A 15,968-nucleotide genomic window follows, 5' to 3' on the forward strand; every position below is an offset into this window, starting at 1 on the left:
ATAATGCAGATTACTATTAAAATAGTAGGTGGCTAGTATCAAACGTGGTCTTCGTGGTTGTAAAAAAAAAAAAAAAAAAAAGCACATCCCCTTCAAAGGGAAAGTACAAAAAAAAACTTATAGCAAGTAGCCTAACCATCCCTCTTTGAGTGAATGGGTATTTGCCATTTCCTCCCACTTTAGGCTATGCTACAATGTAGCTACACGCACATGATTCAGTACTATACATGGTAGGACTAGTGAAAGCAATGGAAATAGCTCAGCAGTCGTAGTGAAAACAGGGGTGATAACATGCAAATCATAGAACCGTACCTGCCGCACGCCGGGGCGCTTGCTGTTTCCTCCGCGGCATGCTTATTTCGGGGTTCTGAAGAGTTCTCCTCTAGCCCCAGAGATCCCTATAGCTCGTCCGCTCTTCTTTGATAGCGGCGCTTCCTTACACGGTACCCGGGACGCTTTCAGAAGGCTGACATAGATCGGCAGTTTTCAAACAAAAATGCAGACATTGAAGAACGGGTAGATCTGAAGATGAAGAAGAACAAGCGTTTTTTTTCAGCTTCTCCTGTTCGACTTGGATATCACAGTGTGTGGAGACGGAGAGTACAGTGGCGGGGGGATCTTCAGCCTCAATGTGATTCTCACTCCGCGTTGGAGGCTGCAACAGGCAAGCTTAAAGGAAAACGAAATGAACGCGTCACTCAAAGTCTGCAAACAGGGGCGAACATCAAGCACTGTCACATTCGTGCGGTGCACATCCAATGGCTAGCTAGCTCTTGTCATATAAGCATCACATGTCTGCTGTCCCTCACCGCAGCCCCATAACGGTGTCTGACGCGGACTATACATTCTATACAGCATAAAAAGTCAGCTTTGCTATTTGAAAGAAATCATTCGTGAGCATTTTCAAAAGTCATCCACGCATGCTGGAGATCAAACGCTGACAAAATAGCATAACTGTAAGGAGGAGAGCACCGTTCCACTCTTTGGCTACACATGGAAACAAAACATGTTCTACTTCCCTAGGCTATTGGACTATCTTAATGTTGACTAGGTGTTAACGGAATGGCATACTTACTCAATCCGTCGATTAACTGCGTTATCCATGAGGATTTCGATATCCAGTCATCACACGCAATTTAAAAACCAGCAAGGCAGCATCTCAGCGTCGCTGTAGCCATCGCATGAAAATCCCAGTCTTTCCAAGTCCCCTTAAAAGCATCAACAAATATATATTGTTTTTAAGATAGCGGGGTAAAGGCAAAGGTTGAAAGAAGAGATGGACGGACTTGTCGCCCACACGCTGGCTCGCTCCGTTATTTTGTCCAAGCGCGTTCAAAATCCACCGAGAGCAGTTCGAATCGATGAGATACGTGCTTGATTGGGTATCCCTTGTTGTAATAATGTACATCAGAAGGAGGGGATGGACTCGTGCTGTGCCTCAGCTGCTCTGAGAGCATGGATCAGCAGCTATTGCCAAACACTTTCTTGGCTGCTAATAACACTTTTTCCTCTTCTTTGTGTGGCTGATAGTAGGTATTTAAAACAGCAACAGCGAATCAGTCGAGTCTTCCTCACTGCAAGATGCCTTCTTCTGCTCATGTGGGGCAGGCACAAAATCCGTATCATGCGCTCTCCTTGTTTTTGTTGATACAGAATGGAAAGAATAGTAAGGTTCGTTTTTTTTTACGGTGAGATCAAAATGATGCACACATCCCCATCCTCCAGATTTGGGACCATCACAGACACTATCAGCTTTTTCTTTCAAATGTTTCCCCTCACAGTAAAGAAAAAAACTTACAGAGAATTTTCTGTATTATTTAGGGGGAAAATGGAAAAATTATCCCTCTTTTTCAGATCATCTTCAAGATAGAATACAATTGGTCCGCTGTCTGCTGGAAAGGTTATGACTGTGGATGCAAATGATTTTCTCGCTAACCAGAACACGGTAAGTTGTCAAAGGATGTTTTCTTCTGCCAGATGTGTGTGTCCGTGTATTTGCCGTGTCGTGGTTTCCCAGTCTCACGCTAGTCAATAGTCAGACATATCTGACCGCAGAGGGGATCAATCCCTTGTTAGTGGCAGAGGAGTCGCTCGATGGGAACACGATCTCCTCTCCGTTCGCCAGGCTTGTTGAGGGATGAGAAAGAACAGTCTTTCACTGATTCCGGATGTTTTAGCCTAATCTCGCTGCGTATGCCGCTACACCACTGCATGCCGTTAGATCCGCCCAAGCATCTGTCCGTCTAACCATTGGCGCATCCATCAGTGTCACACGCTCTGCATACTCGCAACGACAATACCCCTCTCAGTAGACACAGCAGCCTCCGCACAGCGCCTCTACATTTCTGACACATTAGCTTTGGTCAACAGCCTGGCGATTTTCAGTGGTCTAATGGTCGTCATTCTCCTTTCCTAATACAGAAATCAAAAGGAAATCAAGGCAGATTTGATGCAATCGGTAGCTTTTCAATAGCATTGCATTGAGACAGTGGGCTATGTAAAGCTGTGCGCCTCTCTGCCTCTAGTCGTCTGAAGCCTACTGTCAACTCTGGAAAGCCACTGCTACCTGAAAGAATCACTATGTTTTTTTAATGCAAACTATGGAAACCATATACACATTTTGTTTCAGATGGACTAAAAACATAGTGTCCGAAGTTCTATTTGGTTGGTGCGTAAAGGCGCGTAAAAGTGCTTTTTGGGAACGCACAAAAAGGCGAAGTGCAATAGAACGCTTTACTTGAGATAGGCTGACTGATATCTCCTAATGGTGCTGAGGACTAAATGAGTTGTGGAAGACAACTGAAAAGGATTGTCTACACATATTTACAGAATACAATAGGCCTATTATGTAATTTTCTACAGATAATTATTCAACATGTTTCCAAGACAATGTTGAAGAATGCGAGCTTTTTCGTTCTTTCTTTTTTAAACTTAGGGTGATAATTAAACGAAATGCAGGTGGTTGCATACAATTTTACAGTAGTGCATAATGCATAGCAAGTCGATAATTTGACAGTTCTCTGGGCGTAACTTTACTTTCAGTTCAGTATTAGGCTACATTTCTAATCTACTCTTAATCATTCGCTCGCTCAATTGAAAAGAGTGTGCCAATGGCGTAAACAAAGTCTACAATACATGAGACAAATTTAAATGTTTTTTAGGGATCGTGAAGTAAAATGTAAAGATGTCAATGATGCCCGTTGTGTGTGTGTGTGTGTGTGTGTGTGTGTGTGTGTGTGTGTGTGTGTGTGTGTGTGTGTGTGTGTGTGTGTGTGTGTGTGTGTGTGTGTGTGTGTGTGTGTGTGTGTGTGTGTGTGTGTGTGTGTGGCTGAGTTTCTACGAGAGAGTGACCAGTACAACATTTCAACTTCAAGATTATCGTTACGAAAACGCTATTTAAAAAAAAATAGCATTTAGCTTGAACATGTTTCTGCTCAGTCCTTGTATACAATGCCAGATAGAAATTCGACATATCCCTCATTCTGTTGGCAGGTATGTGATTCAGGCAATTCTGTTTACAGGTTAGGCCAAACATGCATGTCATTACAACAATATTTTTTCCGCTCAAACAAAAGTTGAAGCGTGTGGCCATAAGGTTAGAGTTAGATTCCATGTTTAGCAGTGTGGCACATTTAGGCCTATATTTAGCTTTTCAGTGATAAGGCTATCTACAGCTATTCTCTTCAACTTACGATCAGATATGGATTCCTTGAAAAGTTGGAATTATAATGACATTTAATGATTATTTCAACGTAACTTTATAAATATTCAAGTTAACCAGACGTATAGAAGAAATAGGCCAAAAAGTGATTGTTGTTACTGATGTTTGTTCTGTTGTTAGGAGTTTGTAAACTACAACATTTTAAAATGTTTTTAAAAAATTATTACTATTATTAATAATAACAATAACGATGTAGATTCATCAAATAAAAAACATGAACATATATTTCTTAATTACCCTTTATTTTAAAACTAAGCCTGCGAGCTTTGCTTGGTAGGCTTCTGTGGGACTTTCCTTATCCTTTATATTGCTATAAGTGCACTCATTCTCTCATCTTACAGTAAATTACCCTTTGGTACATGTGTCTGTCTCTCTCTGTATGTGTGTGTGTGTGTGTGTGTGTGTTTGTGTATGTGGGACAGAAGTCCGAAATGGAAAGAGTGAGAGAGGGAGAGAGATGGGGAAAGGGCACATCATTTAAGCGTCTCGCCCATTGTTTGCTCGTTCCCATGTAACTTCATCGGCACCTGTGTTTGTAACTGTGACAATGATTCGAGTGACCATGGTTATTGTAGAGGAAAATGCATTTATATTTCCGTTCAGACACTGTTTTCTACTGTGCAATTATCGAGGCAACGTGTACTTGTATGCACATGCACAACAATAATGAGTCTGTTCGTTAAGTCAACTTTTGATAACTGCTAGGCTATGGAGGATTCAAATGAAGATGGTTTTATGCTCGCACATTCTTGTTCATAATAAGCTACAGAAGGAAAAAAATCGGACAGCTAAAATGATTTTTTTTTTTAACGCCCACGCATGTCACAGACAGCAAGTTTTTTTGCAGGCCTTGCCTAGTAACACACTTTATAGACTAAAAAACAAGCAAACAAAACTGTCTGTTTCGTTTGGAATTTGTTTAATTAAAGTTTGTCAATTTCCATATACGTCATATGCTAAGTTAAAAGTGTGATACTTTTCTTGGTATATATTTGTGATATTTATTTGATAACTTTCAACTCCATTTTGTCACTCAGAGCTTGGAGCAACTTCCCCCATAACGCCCCCGTTACTCAAACACCTAGTTTGGATCTTTCTAACTATCGTTAGACCTCACTTTTCCTTTAGGGAGAATAAGACAGGGCCTTATCAAAAATTGCAGAATCAAAATAGTGTTAGAGAAGAATCAGAACCCCACCTGGACTTTTCATATGATTTAGGGAAGTGTAGCCTATCGCATGTTGCCTCTAATGTCAAGTTTTGTTGATAAGTATAAATACTTTAGTCATTTTTATTTGGTAAAATCATAATTGTATTTGGTTAAATCTGGTACTATTGTAATTTTTTACTCTCATAGTGTTGCCTAAAAGTGGTGCTATTTTATTCCATAACAATCAAACCTTTTTTTTTCGTTTCAGTCTACTCGACTATAATTTGATGGATTAGGACTTCCGTGGTGTTTAGGAATAGACTATCCCCCAGATTATTATTTTTGTTTAAAAAACACTGAAATGATCTTACATTTTCATGTGTTTATGCACTTTTTAAAATAATCAATCTATCAATCAATCAAGCAAAACGTTAATGTATTTGTTAAACCCTTTTTATATCAGCAGATGTAACAAAGTGCTCATACAGAACCCAGCCTAAAATCCCAAAGAGCAAGCAATGCAACTACATTGGTCAAAAAGCATATTGTTAATTCATTTTTCATTACAAACGTTGCACTACATTTGGTAAATATATCTAGCTCACATTGGCTATTGGGACTTTCAGTAGGACTACGATATGTCCATCGACCAAACTAACTTATTTGACCAATGTTTCCTATAAGGTCAGGACAACGTTCCCAAAATCTACCCCTATGATTATTTACTACATTCACCGCACCAACCGTGTTGTAGGACCACTCGAGTTTACGCAGCCGAGCAAGTGGCAAGTAATTAGCTGGAGCGGTATTTGGAGCATCCGCTTTGATGCACACAGAGCGAGGTGGACCATCACTTTCACAAACTCACCAGACGTTTACATAAAGCCATTATAACCTGCGGTTTGAGATAACATCTTTTACGAATAAAGGTTAATAATTGCCGCTACTGTGAACAATAGCACCCTCGGGAATATTTGCAATAGACTCCCGTGGTGGCGACGCAGTCAGCTGCGATGCACCAGGGTCGGCTAGGTCATAAGATAGCAGCGCTGCGGGACCCATGGAGGCGCGCATCACACAGTTGCCAAACCTGCTCTCTGTCCTGGGGTCGAGGATGGGCTTGCAACAGCCATGTGTATACTTGTCTTCCTCCTAAAAAGGGATATTTGGGAAAACTGGAGAACTGAAGTATGAATGGATAAGAATGGGGTTTGTAAATAGTGCTCGGAGCCCGTGCACCATCAGGAATTGTATGGTGATCACATTGGCGAGGAGAGTGCGCTCACCTGATCCATTCAGCTTCACCGCACACTTGTTCCTAGTAGACTGTATAAAATGCGCAAGGAAGGGATTGGCTATAGCCTAGAATAAGAGGGGAAGTATTTGGTAGCTATAAAGGAAACAAGAGGCTTCTAGCAAATGAAATTACAATGTGTGGAAAGAGGATTTAAGCCTATTGGTTTTTCTGAGATCAGTAGTATAACTATGTGTATTTGTGTGTATTTATTAAGTACTAGCTCCCCCGTCACAATGCATACAGGCTGCATACTCCTCAGGCGAAGTGAACGTTATCAGACTCATGAACCTACCTTTTTTTTCTTTAGAAGAATATTAGATGAATGTCAGCAACAATTTTCCATATTCAGAGGTAAAATATGAAATAAAATATGATTTTTTTTTTGTCACAATTTATTCCAAAAATTGCGTTTTCACATAGCAGCTATTAGCATAATAGGCCAACTCCAATTTAGGGCAGAGTTATCATCCAAAGCAACTCAAAAGTCTAACTCATCTCAACAAGACATATCCTGTACTTTGACTCTGAAAACACAGAGATGGAATGTTATAGGTAGTGGATGCAGGTATTTTATTCTTCCTCCCTCTTCCATAGCTGGGTGTGCTATGCGAGTTTGCAGGGCTGAGAGGGCAAGTGCTGACCAGTCCTCTTTCTGTGTCTGTTACTAGGTCACCAAGCCTCCCCCTCCAACCCTCCCGGCCGCTAGCCACCAGGGAGAGGGTAATTTAAGCCCTCCTTGATGTACCCTATTCATCACTGTCCCAGAGACCCGCTTCAAAATTAAAGTCTGATCTACAAAGTTAAACCAAAATGAGATAAAAATTGGCAGAGGTCAAAGAGGGTTGGACGAGTCAGAATACAAGGTGGTGTTTTGCTGTGCTTGATTTATGTTTTTGAGGGGAATGGTGAGAAATGAATACATTAACCCATTGGATCAGAGAGGCCTGTGTCACAGCCAGACCTGGCACTGGTGTTGTTTCAGCAGTTCAGTTGTTAATCCGGTCTGCAATAAAGGAAATAGACCTAGGTACCTCTCAAATGAGGTGGAGAGCAGTGTTGCCTAGTATACAATGATGTTGTGTCAGTTTTATTCGATGTATGATCTAATTGTATTCGAGCACATCTATTGAGTTGAATGACACAGCAGATAATGCATTGCCTTTTCTCAGCTTAATGTTTTGCTGAAACTTTCATGGATTGTTTTTTGAGTTTGGGTCAATTTCATTCCATTTCAGTCAATTCAGGAAGTAAACTGACATTCGGATTCCAATTCCATTTTTTCTTAAAGTGTTTCAATGACAGAGATTTGGAATTGGAAATTTCAGTTTATTCCAGATTGAACTGAATTGGAATGGAATTGACCCCAGCCCATTAATCAATTTAATGTCTAGGCTAACTTCTAATTCATTTTCACAGGATGAATATATTGCAGCTTGTTAGTATGTGTTTAAATAAATATGCTTGTTTGTTTCCTGTGTGAAAATCAAACATAAGAGGTAAAACTATATACAGTTTACTGAGTTGTGGGTTTTGGGTAAGCCATGTGACATGGAGTACTGCTGTGAGTCAATCCTTCCTTATGGTGAGTAAAGACAGAGAGAGAGAGAGAGAGAGAGAGAGAGAGCGAGAGAGTGATAGAGGTAGGGAGGGATGGAGTGAGAAATAGACAGAGGGAGAGGTAGGGAGTGCAATAGGTAGAAAGGAAGACAGAGAGGGAGGGAGGGATAAAGATAAGGTGAGAGATAGAAAGAGGAGAGCGTGTGTGTGCATGCAGTGTGTCTATGCATGCTTTTATGTGTGCAGTGTGTGCATGCAGTGTGTCTATGCATGCTTCTATGTGTGCAGTGTGTGCATGTGCCTGTGTGTTTTGGTACAGTATGTCTGGGTGGGTGTGTGTAGGTCCTGATCCTAGGCGGTGTATGGTAAACAGGAACGCTTTCTGTGGCAGGAGGAATTTCCCCCAGCAGCCCCCTGTATCAGTAATAGTGCCGGTAATGAGCTGCAGCTGTCAGTGTGGTTTCCTCTTCTCGTCTGTGATTCATGTTCCAGCTCTGCAACTGGAACAAATGTTTACCCCGATGAGAACCAGACAAACAGGGAACCAAGCACAAATTTTTAAAAAGAGAAATGCTGGCCATTTTTGTTTTCTTAATGTAAGCCACCCCTGATGTGCAGACCTTATGGTAAACCCGCTTAGAACAGGTAAGGATGCAAAATAACAGAGGATCTTCTCCAGCATTTAGGAAATGCCCTCATTTCTCATGTCTCTGTATATTTAGAGTTAAATGGGGTTGACCACTGAATTATCACGTCCTGTCACTAACCCTACGGTAGCCTCATTTTGTACTTTGTCATGTGCTGTTATATCCATTCCTCTGATAATGTAACAAATAGAGACACGACATATACATGTTAATGATGTTATACTGCTGGAATAAGGCGTTGAGCTGCCTGCTAAGGAAGTACATTGGCAGGTAGCCTAGCGGTTAAGAGCATTGGACCAGTAATCGAAAGTTTGCTGTTTCGAATTCCTGTGCTGACGAGGTGAAAAACATGTCAGTGTGCCCTTGAGCAAGGAACTTAACCCTAATTGCTCCTGTAAGTCACTCTGGATAGGAGCATCTGTTAAACTGTAAAAAATGAAGAAGAGATGAGATCACCTAGTTAAAGCCCACACTATCCGTCTGCGGTGACGTCACCCGCAGGGAACTGAATCACAGGCCTAGCCAGACGTGGTCAAGTCATTAGGAGGGTCTTCCTACAGTAAAGTACAGTACAGGCTCTGCTCTCAACGTAGTGTGTGGACTCTGCTAGGCATTGACTTACACCAATAGTGACATACTATAGTTTGGCTTTAAACAGACACCTACTGTATTTTTTAATTTTTAATTTTTACCTTTATTTAACTAGGCAAGTCAGTTAAGAACAAATTCTTATTTTCAATGACGGCCCAGGAACAGTGGGTTAACTGCCTGTTCAGGGGCAGAACGACAGATTTGTACCTTGTCAGCTCATGGATTTGAACATGCAACCTTCTGGTAAATAGTCCAACACTCTAACCACTAGGCTACCCTGCCGCCCCGTATAAGGGGGGCAGGTAGCCTAGCGGCCAGTAACCCGAAAGGTTGTTGGATCAAATCCCCGTGCTGACAAGGGGAAAATCTGTCGTTCTGCCCCTGAACAAGGCAGTAACCCTCTGTTACCCGGAAGGCCGTCATTGTATGTAAGAATTTGTTCTTAACTGCCTTGTCTGGTTAAATAAATCAACAAAAATAAGAACACGATGGACATGTTCGTGCAAACTGTTGTCTGTTGCAACAGTATATTTAGGAAAGCATATCAAACACAGGCACGACACATACAGACAGTCAAAATAGAGGTGGAACAGCTAGGTAGCGTACTCGTGCGGTACTTGCATGATCATTGAGTAGTTAAAACGCAGATTGTTTTTTTGGCCCAAAATTTAAGTAGGGAGTTACATTCATTTTTCAAGAATTCTGGCTAGTGACTAGGATATGGCAGCAACTATAAAGATTAGCCAACATCATCACACAAAACACGGATTGTTTTTGCTCCAATGCAATGTGTACGGACTGCATCCAGCTTGAGCAACTGCAATATCTGTTACAACAGAACGTTCCCTGAATGTTACTAAAGTTTTCTTGTGGTTTTTATGGAAAGTTTTCTTAACGTTCTTAGAACAATTTGAGAACATGTCTTGAAATAAAACCATGAGGAATGCCTGTGCTTCATTTTAGCCGGATTCTGCCAGAACAGGATCTGACACCTCTCCATTTTGGACAGTTTTTTCCGGAACCTATTTAGCGGATCCGGTACCTCTCATGGCATGACATTTTTTCTCTAACTTTTTGCAATGTAAAAATTATAATAAAAGCGATAAAAGTTAATTTTAGTTGCCTCTTCATTAATAAACCAATTAGGCACATTTTGGCAGTCTTAATACAACATTTTGAACATGTATGCAATGGTTCATTGGATCAGTCTAAAACTTTGCACGTACACTGCTGCCATCCAGTGGCCAACATCTAAATTGTGCCTGGACTGGTTAAATACATTATGGCCTTTCTCTTGCATTTCAAAGATGATGGTACAAAAATAAAATGTTTTTTTCTTTGTTTTATCTTTTACCAGATCTAATGTGTTATATTCTCCAATATTCATTTCACATTTCCACAAAGTTCAAAACGTTTCCTTTCAAATTGTATTAAAAAAATGCATATCCTTGCTTCAGGTTCTGAGCTACAGGTAGTTAGATTTGGTTATGTCATTTTAGGTGAAAATTGAAAAAAAGGGTCGGATCCTTAAGAGGTTTCTCCTGCCCCCACAACAAACATAATGTGAAAAAGTATATCTTCAGCCTGGGCCTAATATTCTAAGAGTTGATTTGGGTTGGGCGGGTTTGTGGTTTGCGCAACACAGTAACCTATGTTTGAGACCAACGCATGGCCGTGGCTGTGTGAGAAGCGCGCCAGTATCTCTCAGATAACTAGAATGAGATTCACTTTCCATGATCCCTCTCTGCTCTGATAGGCATGAACCTGCAACTGTCATCTCTCCAGCATTGCACTTCATCATGTATTTCCTTATAGAATCATAGCCGCGCGAAAGGTTCTGAAGGAACTGCAGCACTCCTGATAAATTGAAATACATTTGCCAAAGTTATAGAGTTACTGCTGTCTGTTCAGAAATAAGTAAAATAATTCAGAATAGCCTACTACCTCACGAGAAGGCCTATCATTTAGCCACAGAGGATCAATAGCTTCTTTAAAAAATTTGCCGAGCTGTGGTTTGTAGCCCGTTAACAAGGAATAACCTACATCTGGCACAAATCTGTCAGTGAAAAAACAGCTCACATAAAAAACAGGTCTTTCTCAATATTTCAAATACAATCGAGGGAAAACACAAGCCGGAAAGCAAATAGCTCCTGCTATGCTGTAGGCTACCAAAATATTTGATCTACTTCCAAGTATTGTTTTACAGAAGAGAGAGAGAGACTGGACTTTGGAATGAGCACATCGGCCATCACCAGCCAGTGACCTGCTTGGAGGAGTCAGTGAAACTGGAAACCATTTTTAGGACTTTCATTTCCCACCTCGGACTTTAGCCTACAATATGTGTCTCCACACACCTCGGCCTAGGCTATTGATGGATTCAAGACAAGTTTGTTTTTATTGATCTCAGATTCTCAGTTTGTCAGTGTAAAAGTAGCCTGTGCGGTAAAAAAAAGAAAAGAAGTGAGTTATTAAAAAAATATTATTCCCGGGTGGCACAGTGGTTAAAACCTCTTGCGTCGACCTGAGACGCAGACGTCTCATCTAGCCATCAGCAAATGCAAATGCGCTACGCCAAATGCTAATAGCACTTGTTAAAACTCAAACGTTCATCAAAACACACATGCAGGGCACTGAATTAAAGCTACACTCGTTGTGAATCTAGCCAACAAGTCAGATTATTAAAATGCTTTTCGGCGAAAGCATGAGAAACTATTATCTGATAGCATGCAACACCCCGAAATACCTGAAGGCGACGTAAACAAAAGAATTAGCGTAGCCGGCGCTACACAAATAGCAGAAATAAAATATTAAACTTTCATTACCTTGGACGAGCTTCTTTGTTGGCACTCCTATATGTCCCATAAACATCACTATTGGGTCTTTTTTTCGATGAAATCGGTCCATATATACCCAAAATATCCATCTATGGAAACTGTGTGATTCAGAAAAAAACAGTTTCAAAACGCTACGTCATTTTTTAAAATTAAAAAAGTTGACGATAAACTTTCACAAAACACTTCGAAATACTTTTGTAATCCAACTTTAGGTATTAGTAAACGTTAATAATCTATCAAATTGATCACGAGGCGATGTGTATTCAATAGCTCCACGATTTCAAATCATCTTCCGAAATCTCTCTTCCAAAACTTCCTGTCAGAGACCGGATGGAAAGTGGTCTCTCTTCCTCGTTTGACCAAGAAACAACGAGAAGGCAATTGACAAGACTGGTGACATCGTGTGGAAGCTGTAGGACTTGCAATCTCGGCCCCATTTAATTTCGTGCCCCTTGAACAATACATGCAAGTGGCGCATGGATATTTTTTTTAGTTTTCAGTGATCAGTTTTTCTTGCGCTTTTCGATGAAACAGACGCTCTGTTATAGTCACAGCGGTGATTTAACCAGTTTTAGAAACGTGAGAGTGTTTTCTATCCACACATACGAATCATATGCATATACTATATTCCTGGCATGAGTAGCAGGACGCCGAAATGTTGCGCGATTTTTAACAGAATGTTAGAAAAAGTAGGGGGTCGACTTAAGAGGTGGGTGCTGTACTGCAGCGCTAGCTGTGCCACCAGAGACTCTGGGTTCACGCCCAGGCTCTGTCGTAACCGGCCGTGACCGGGAGGTCCGTGGGGCGACGCACAATTGGCCTAGCGTCGTCTGGGTTAGGGAGGGTTTGGCCAGTAGGGATATCCTTGTCTCATCGCGCACCAGCGACTCCTGTGGTGGGCTGGGGCGCAATGTGCGCTAACCAAGGTTGCCAGGTGCACGGTGTTTCCTCCGACACATTGGTGCGGCTGGCTTCCGGTTGGATGCGCGCTGTGTTAAGAAGTAGTGCGGCTTGGTTGGGTTGTGTATCGGAGGACGCATGACTTTCAACCTTCGTCTCTCCGGAGCCCGTACGGGAGTTGTAGTGATGAGACAAGTTAGTAGCTACTAAAAACAATTGGATACCACGAAATTGGGGAGAAAAAAGGGGTCAAATTCGACAACAACAAAAAAGATTCTGGCAAAGTCTCCAGTCATGTAAAATTATGTAGATTCGCATTTTCCCGGACCCGAGGCTACTGAAATGTAAAAGTGCCTCTACTCTACTGCTCGATGCCATTACGCAAATGTGATGATTTGCATGCAATGCTTTATTATAAAGGTGATGTTTTTTTCCTCATCCGTTCCGGTACCTCAGAACTCTCATGCCCACGTTTTGTTCCGGGACCTCCCGATTTACAAATTAAGCGCTGAGGAAACCTGTACGAAACGATATGCTGAAGTTCTGAAATTCCCACAGATGAACTTGGTTTCTTAATGTTCTCTGAACTATTTGAGAACGTTCCCAAAGTCAAACAAGTCGGAGAACGTTCCAAGAACATTAACAACATTTACATTAAATGTAACCATTTTTATTTATTTTTTACTTTTAGGAAACGTTCCGTTAAAGTAATGAAATGCCAAGAAAATAACGTTGTTTTCTTTCAAGTTCCCTAAATGTTCCAAAAACAAGCAAGTATCCTGAACCATTCCCAGAGTGTTGTGCAAAGGTTGTATACAAAATAACCACAGGACAACTACGCTCTCACAAATCTCTAAGGAACATATGGTTCTCAGAACGTTATGTGCTAGCTAGCAAGGCAGTGACATTTTTATGCAAGCCATTGTTCAAATGGTGAAGATAGCTTAATCAGATCAGGCTATTGTGTTTGTGTGTGTGGTGGTTTCATTTGTGATTTATTCATAGCAGTCACTTTTCCCTCCATCTCAGATCCACTTCCATGTGTTTCCCCCTCAGAGCCTGTGGAACTGTGACTCAGAAGACGATGATGTGCCATGCCGTGCCATATATCCTCCCTATTGCATTAATCATGCTTTTTAATTAGTGCGGCCCAGCTTTATTAATTACGACTGATGTCTCGCTGATACAGCCTCCCTCAATCGCCCCGCCCTCCTCATTTCACACACAAACTCAAGTCATCGAGACCTTAACCCCGCCTCAGACTACACTGAGATGTCTCAAGTAAGGAGCTGGAGACACAAAGAGAGAGAAAGAACAGAGAACAGAGAGAGGGAGGGTGAGAGAACAGAGAGAGAGAGAGAGAGAGAGAGAGAACAGAGAGAACAGAGAGAACAGAGAGAACAGAGAGAGGGTGGGTGGGAGAGAGAACAGAGAGAGGGTGGGAGGGAGAGAGAGAGAACAGAGAGTGAGCAGAGAACAGAGAGAGGGTGGGAGAGAGAGAGAACAGAGAACACAGAGAGAACAGAGAACAGAGAGAGGGTGGGAGGGAGAGAGAGAGAACAGAGAGTGAGCAGAGAACAGAGAGAGGGTGGGAGAGAGAGAGAACAGAGAACACAGAGAGAACAGAGAACAGAGAGAGGGCGGGGGAGAGCGAAAACAGAGAACAGAGGGCGGGAGAGAGATTGAACAGAGAGAGAGAGAACAGAGAGAGAGAGAGATAGAAAGAGCTCAGATTTAGGAAATTACTGGCCCTGAGGTAGGGAAAGACACATCATTAAAGGGAAATCAGGTGAGGAAGAATGAGGGAGATGTGAGAGAAGAAAGGAGGGCCATAAAGAGAAAAAGAGAGCAGGAAAAAAATTAAGAGTGGTTAGAGAGAGAGAGAGAGAGCATACATGAAGCAGCAACAGACATCCCTTTCATGTTGGCCTCAGAACAAGCAGCCTGCCTGTGGGATGAGCCAGTCCAATTGTGAGACGCTTTCTCAGACTAAAGGCTGCGGATACAAATCACAAGTTACGCTCTCGTCACATCAGCCGTGCGAGAGCCACTTCACCGCACCGGTGTTTATCTTGCGCTGACATTCTCTGCGCCTTTATTCCCCCACCACTCCTGAGTAGGATCTTTCTCGCTAAATAGACAGTGAGGTAGATGAACTTAATGGCCGAGAGGAGGAGGGGGAGAACAACCCACCTCCCACTGTGACATCCTCGAGATCCTCCAACGTTATGAGGGGAACGATATGACCAGGGCCATTTGATTTCATACGTATACCCAACCCCCATTTAGCCAGAGTGGGGAGTAGAGGGAGGAGGAAGGGAGGGAGGGGAGCAGGAAAACCTCAGCCCCTCCTATCCTATCCTTCCTAACCCCTGAAGACTGGAGGCAGACCCATCTGACTGAAGACCCGGTCCGTGTAGGACACGTTAATGTTAACGTTGCGTGGAGGAATCTGCCTGTGGATCAACCTCCCATCACATAGCATCATGGTGACCCCATGCAGACTTAAACAAACTGTCACAGTTGTGTGTGTGTGTGTGTGTGTGTGTGTATGTGCGTGTGTGGGGGTAAACGCGTGCCCCTAGGCTTCCGCGGTCTCCTTTACAAGCCACTGATTAGCCGCCCCTCGGCACAGGAGGGACACTATCCAAGCTGACACTGTGTACTGGGCTCTTTATACTTTCTGCCTCTCTGAATTACTGTTGCTAGACACAGGCCTACACATCCAAAGGAATCTGTTTCAGCCCATTTTACCAAAAGCAGTAAGAGCATAAGAAAGCATCATGACGGAGGTCAAATGTTTAAATGATTCCCATCTTAGCCCAGGATATGTTTGGTTTTTCTTCTTTTCTCAATGTTTATCTCACACATCAAGCAACGTTGTTCCATTTCAGTTTTCATTGTGATTATCGTGAAAATGGGATTGACGTTTCGGGGTTGCGTTGTCACTGACCGGCAGCAGCACCTACAGAAAGGCTCAGACGCTCAGCATCTGTAGGTGTAGATGTTTTCTGAAGGGTTTCCTGTTGAAATACAATCTCCCAGTGAGAGGATCAAGTGCTGAGCTTCAGTCTCAGAGCTGACCCACTACAACTCCTCTTTTGTGGCTATGGGGATTTGGGAAGTGCTATTCCTTTAGCTGTCTACGGATGACCACAGATGCCCTGACCCAAGCCAGCGACTCACAGCTAAATCCACACTTGCAATGGTGGGATCATCATCATTATTCTGCCAGTGGACAGGTGCATGTGAGCGCAGTTCTGATGACCAC

At 42.3% G+C, this 15,968-nt stretch overlaps 1 protein-coding gene and 1 long non-coding RNA gene across 3 annotated transcripts in view; one reads left to right on the plus strand and one right to left on the minus strand.

The window, feature by feature from the left end:
• The window catches only part of LOC112244897 (teashirt homolog 3-like), a 42,472-nt gene extending 41,270 nt beyond the window's left edge, over window positions 1-1,202 (minus strand). Inside the window, exons 1-2 of one of the 2 annotated variants that reach the window (XM_042330850.1) lie at window positions 1,076-1,202; window positions 313-522 (exon numbers count right to left, since the gene is read on the minus strand). In XM_042330850.1, the coding sequence (XP_042186784.1) occupies window positions 313-352 (40 nt within the window). In that variant the 5' untranslated portion in view covers window positions 353-522; window positions 1,076-1,202. The remainder of the gene's footprint in view (window positions 1-312; window positions 523-1,075) is intronic. The other variant, XM_042330851.1, reaches the window with a different exon arrangement.
• Window positions 1,203-1,857: 655 nt separating this feature from the next.
• The window catches only part of LOC121847839, a 49,753-nt gene continuing 35,642 nt past the window's right edge, over window positions 1,858-15,968 (plus strand). Inside the window, exon 1 of the long non-coding RNA XR_006084707.1 lies at window positions 1,858-1,945. This is a non-coding gene — a long non-coding RNA (uncharacterized LOC121847839). The remainder of the gene's footprint in view (window positions 1,946-15,968) is intronic.

The sequence above is a fragment of the Oncorhynchus tshawytscha genome, linkage group LG12 (assembly GCF_018296145.1).
Source record: "Oncorhynchus tshawytscha isolate Ot180627B linkage group LG12, Otsh_v2.0, whole genome shotgun sequence".
NCBI lineage: Eukaryota > Metazoa > Chordata > Actinopteri > Salmoniformes > Salmonidae > Oncorhynchus > Oncorhynchus tshawytscha.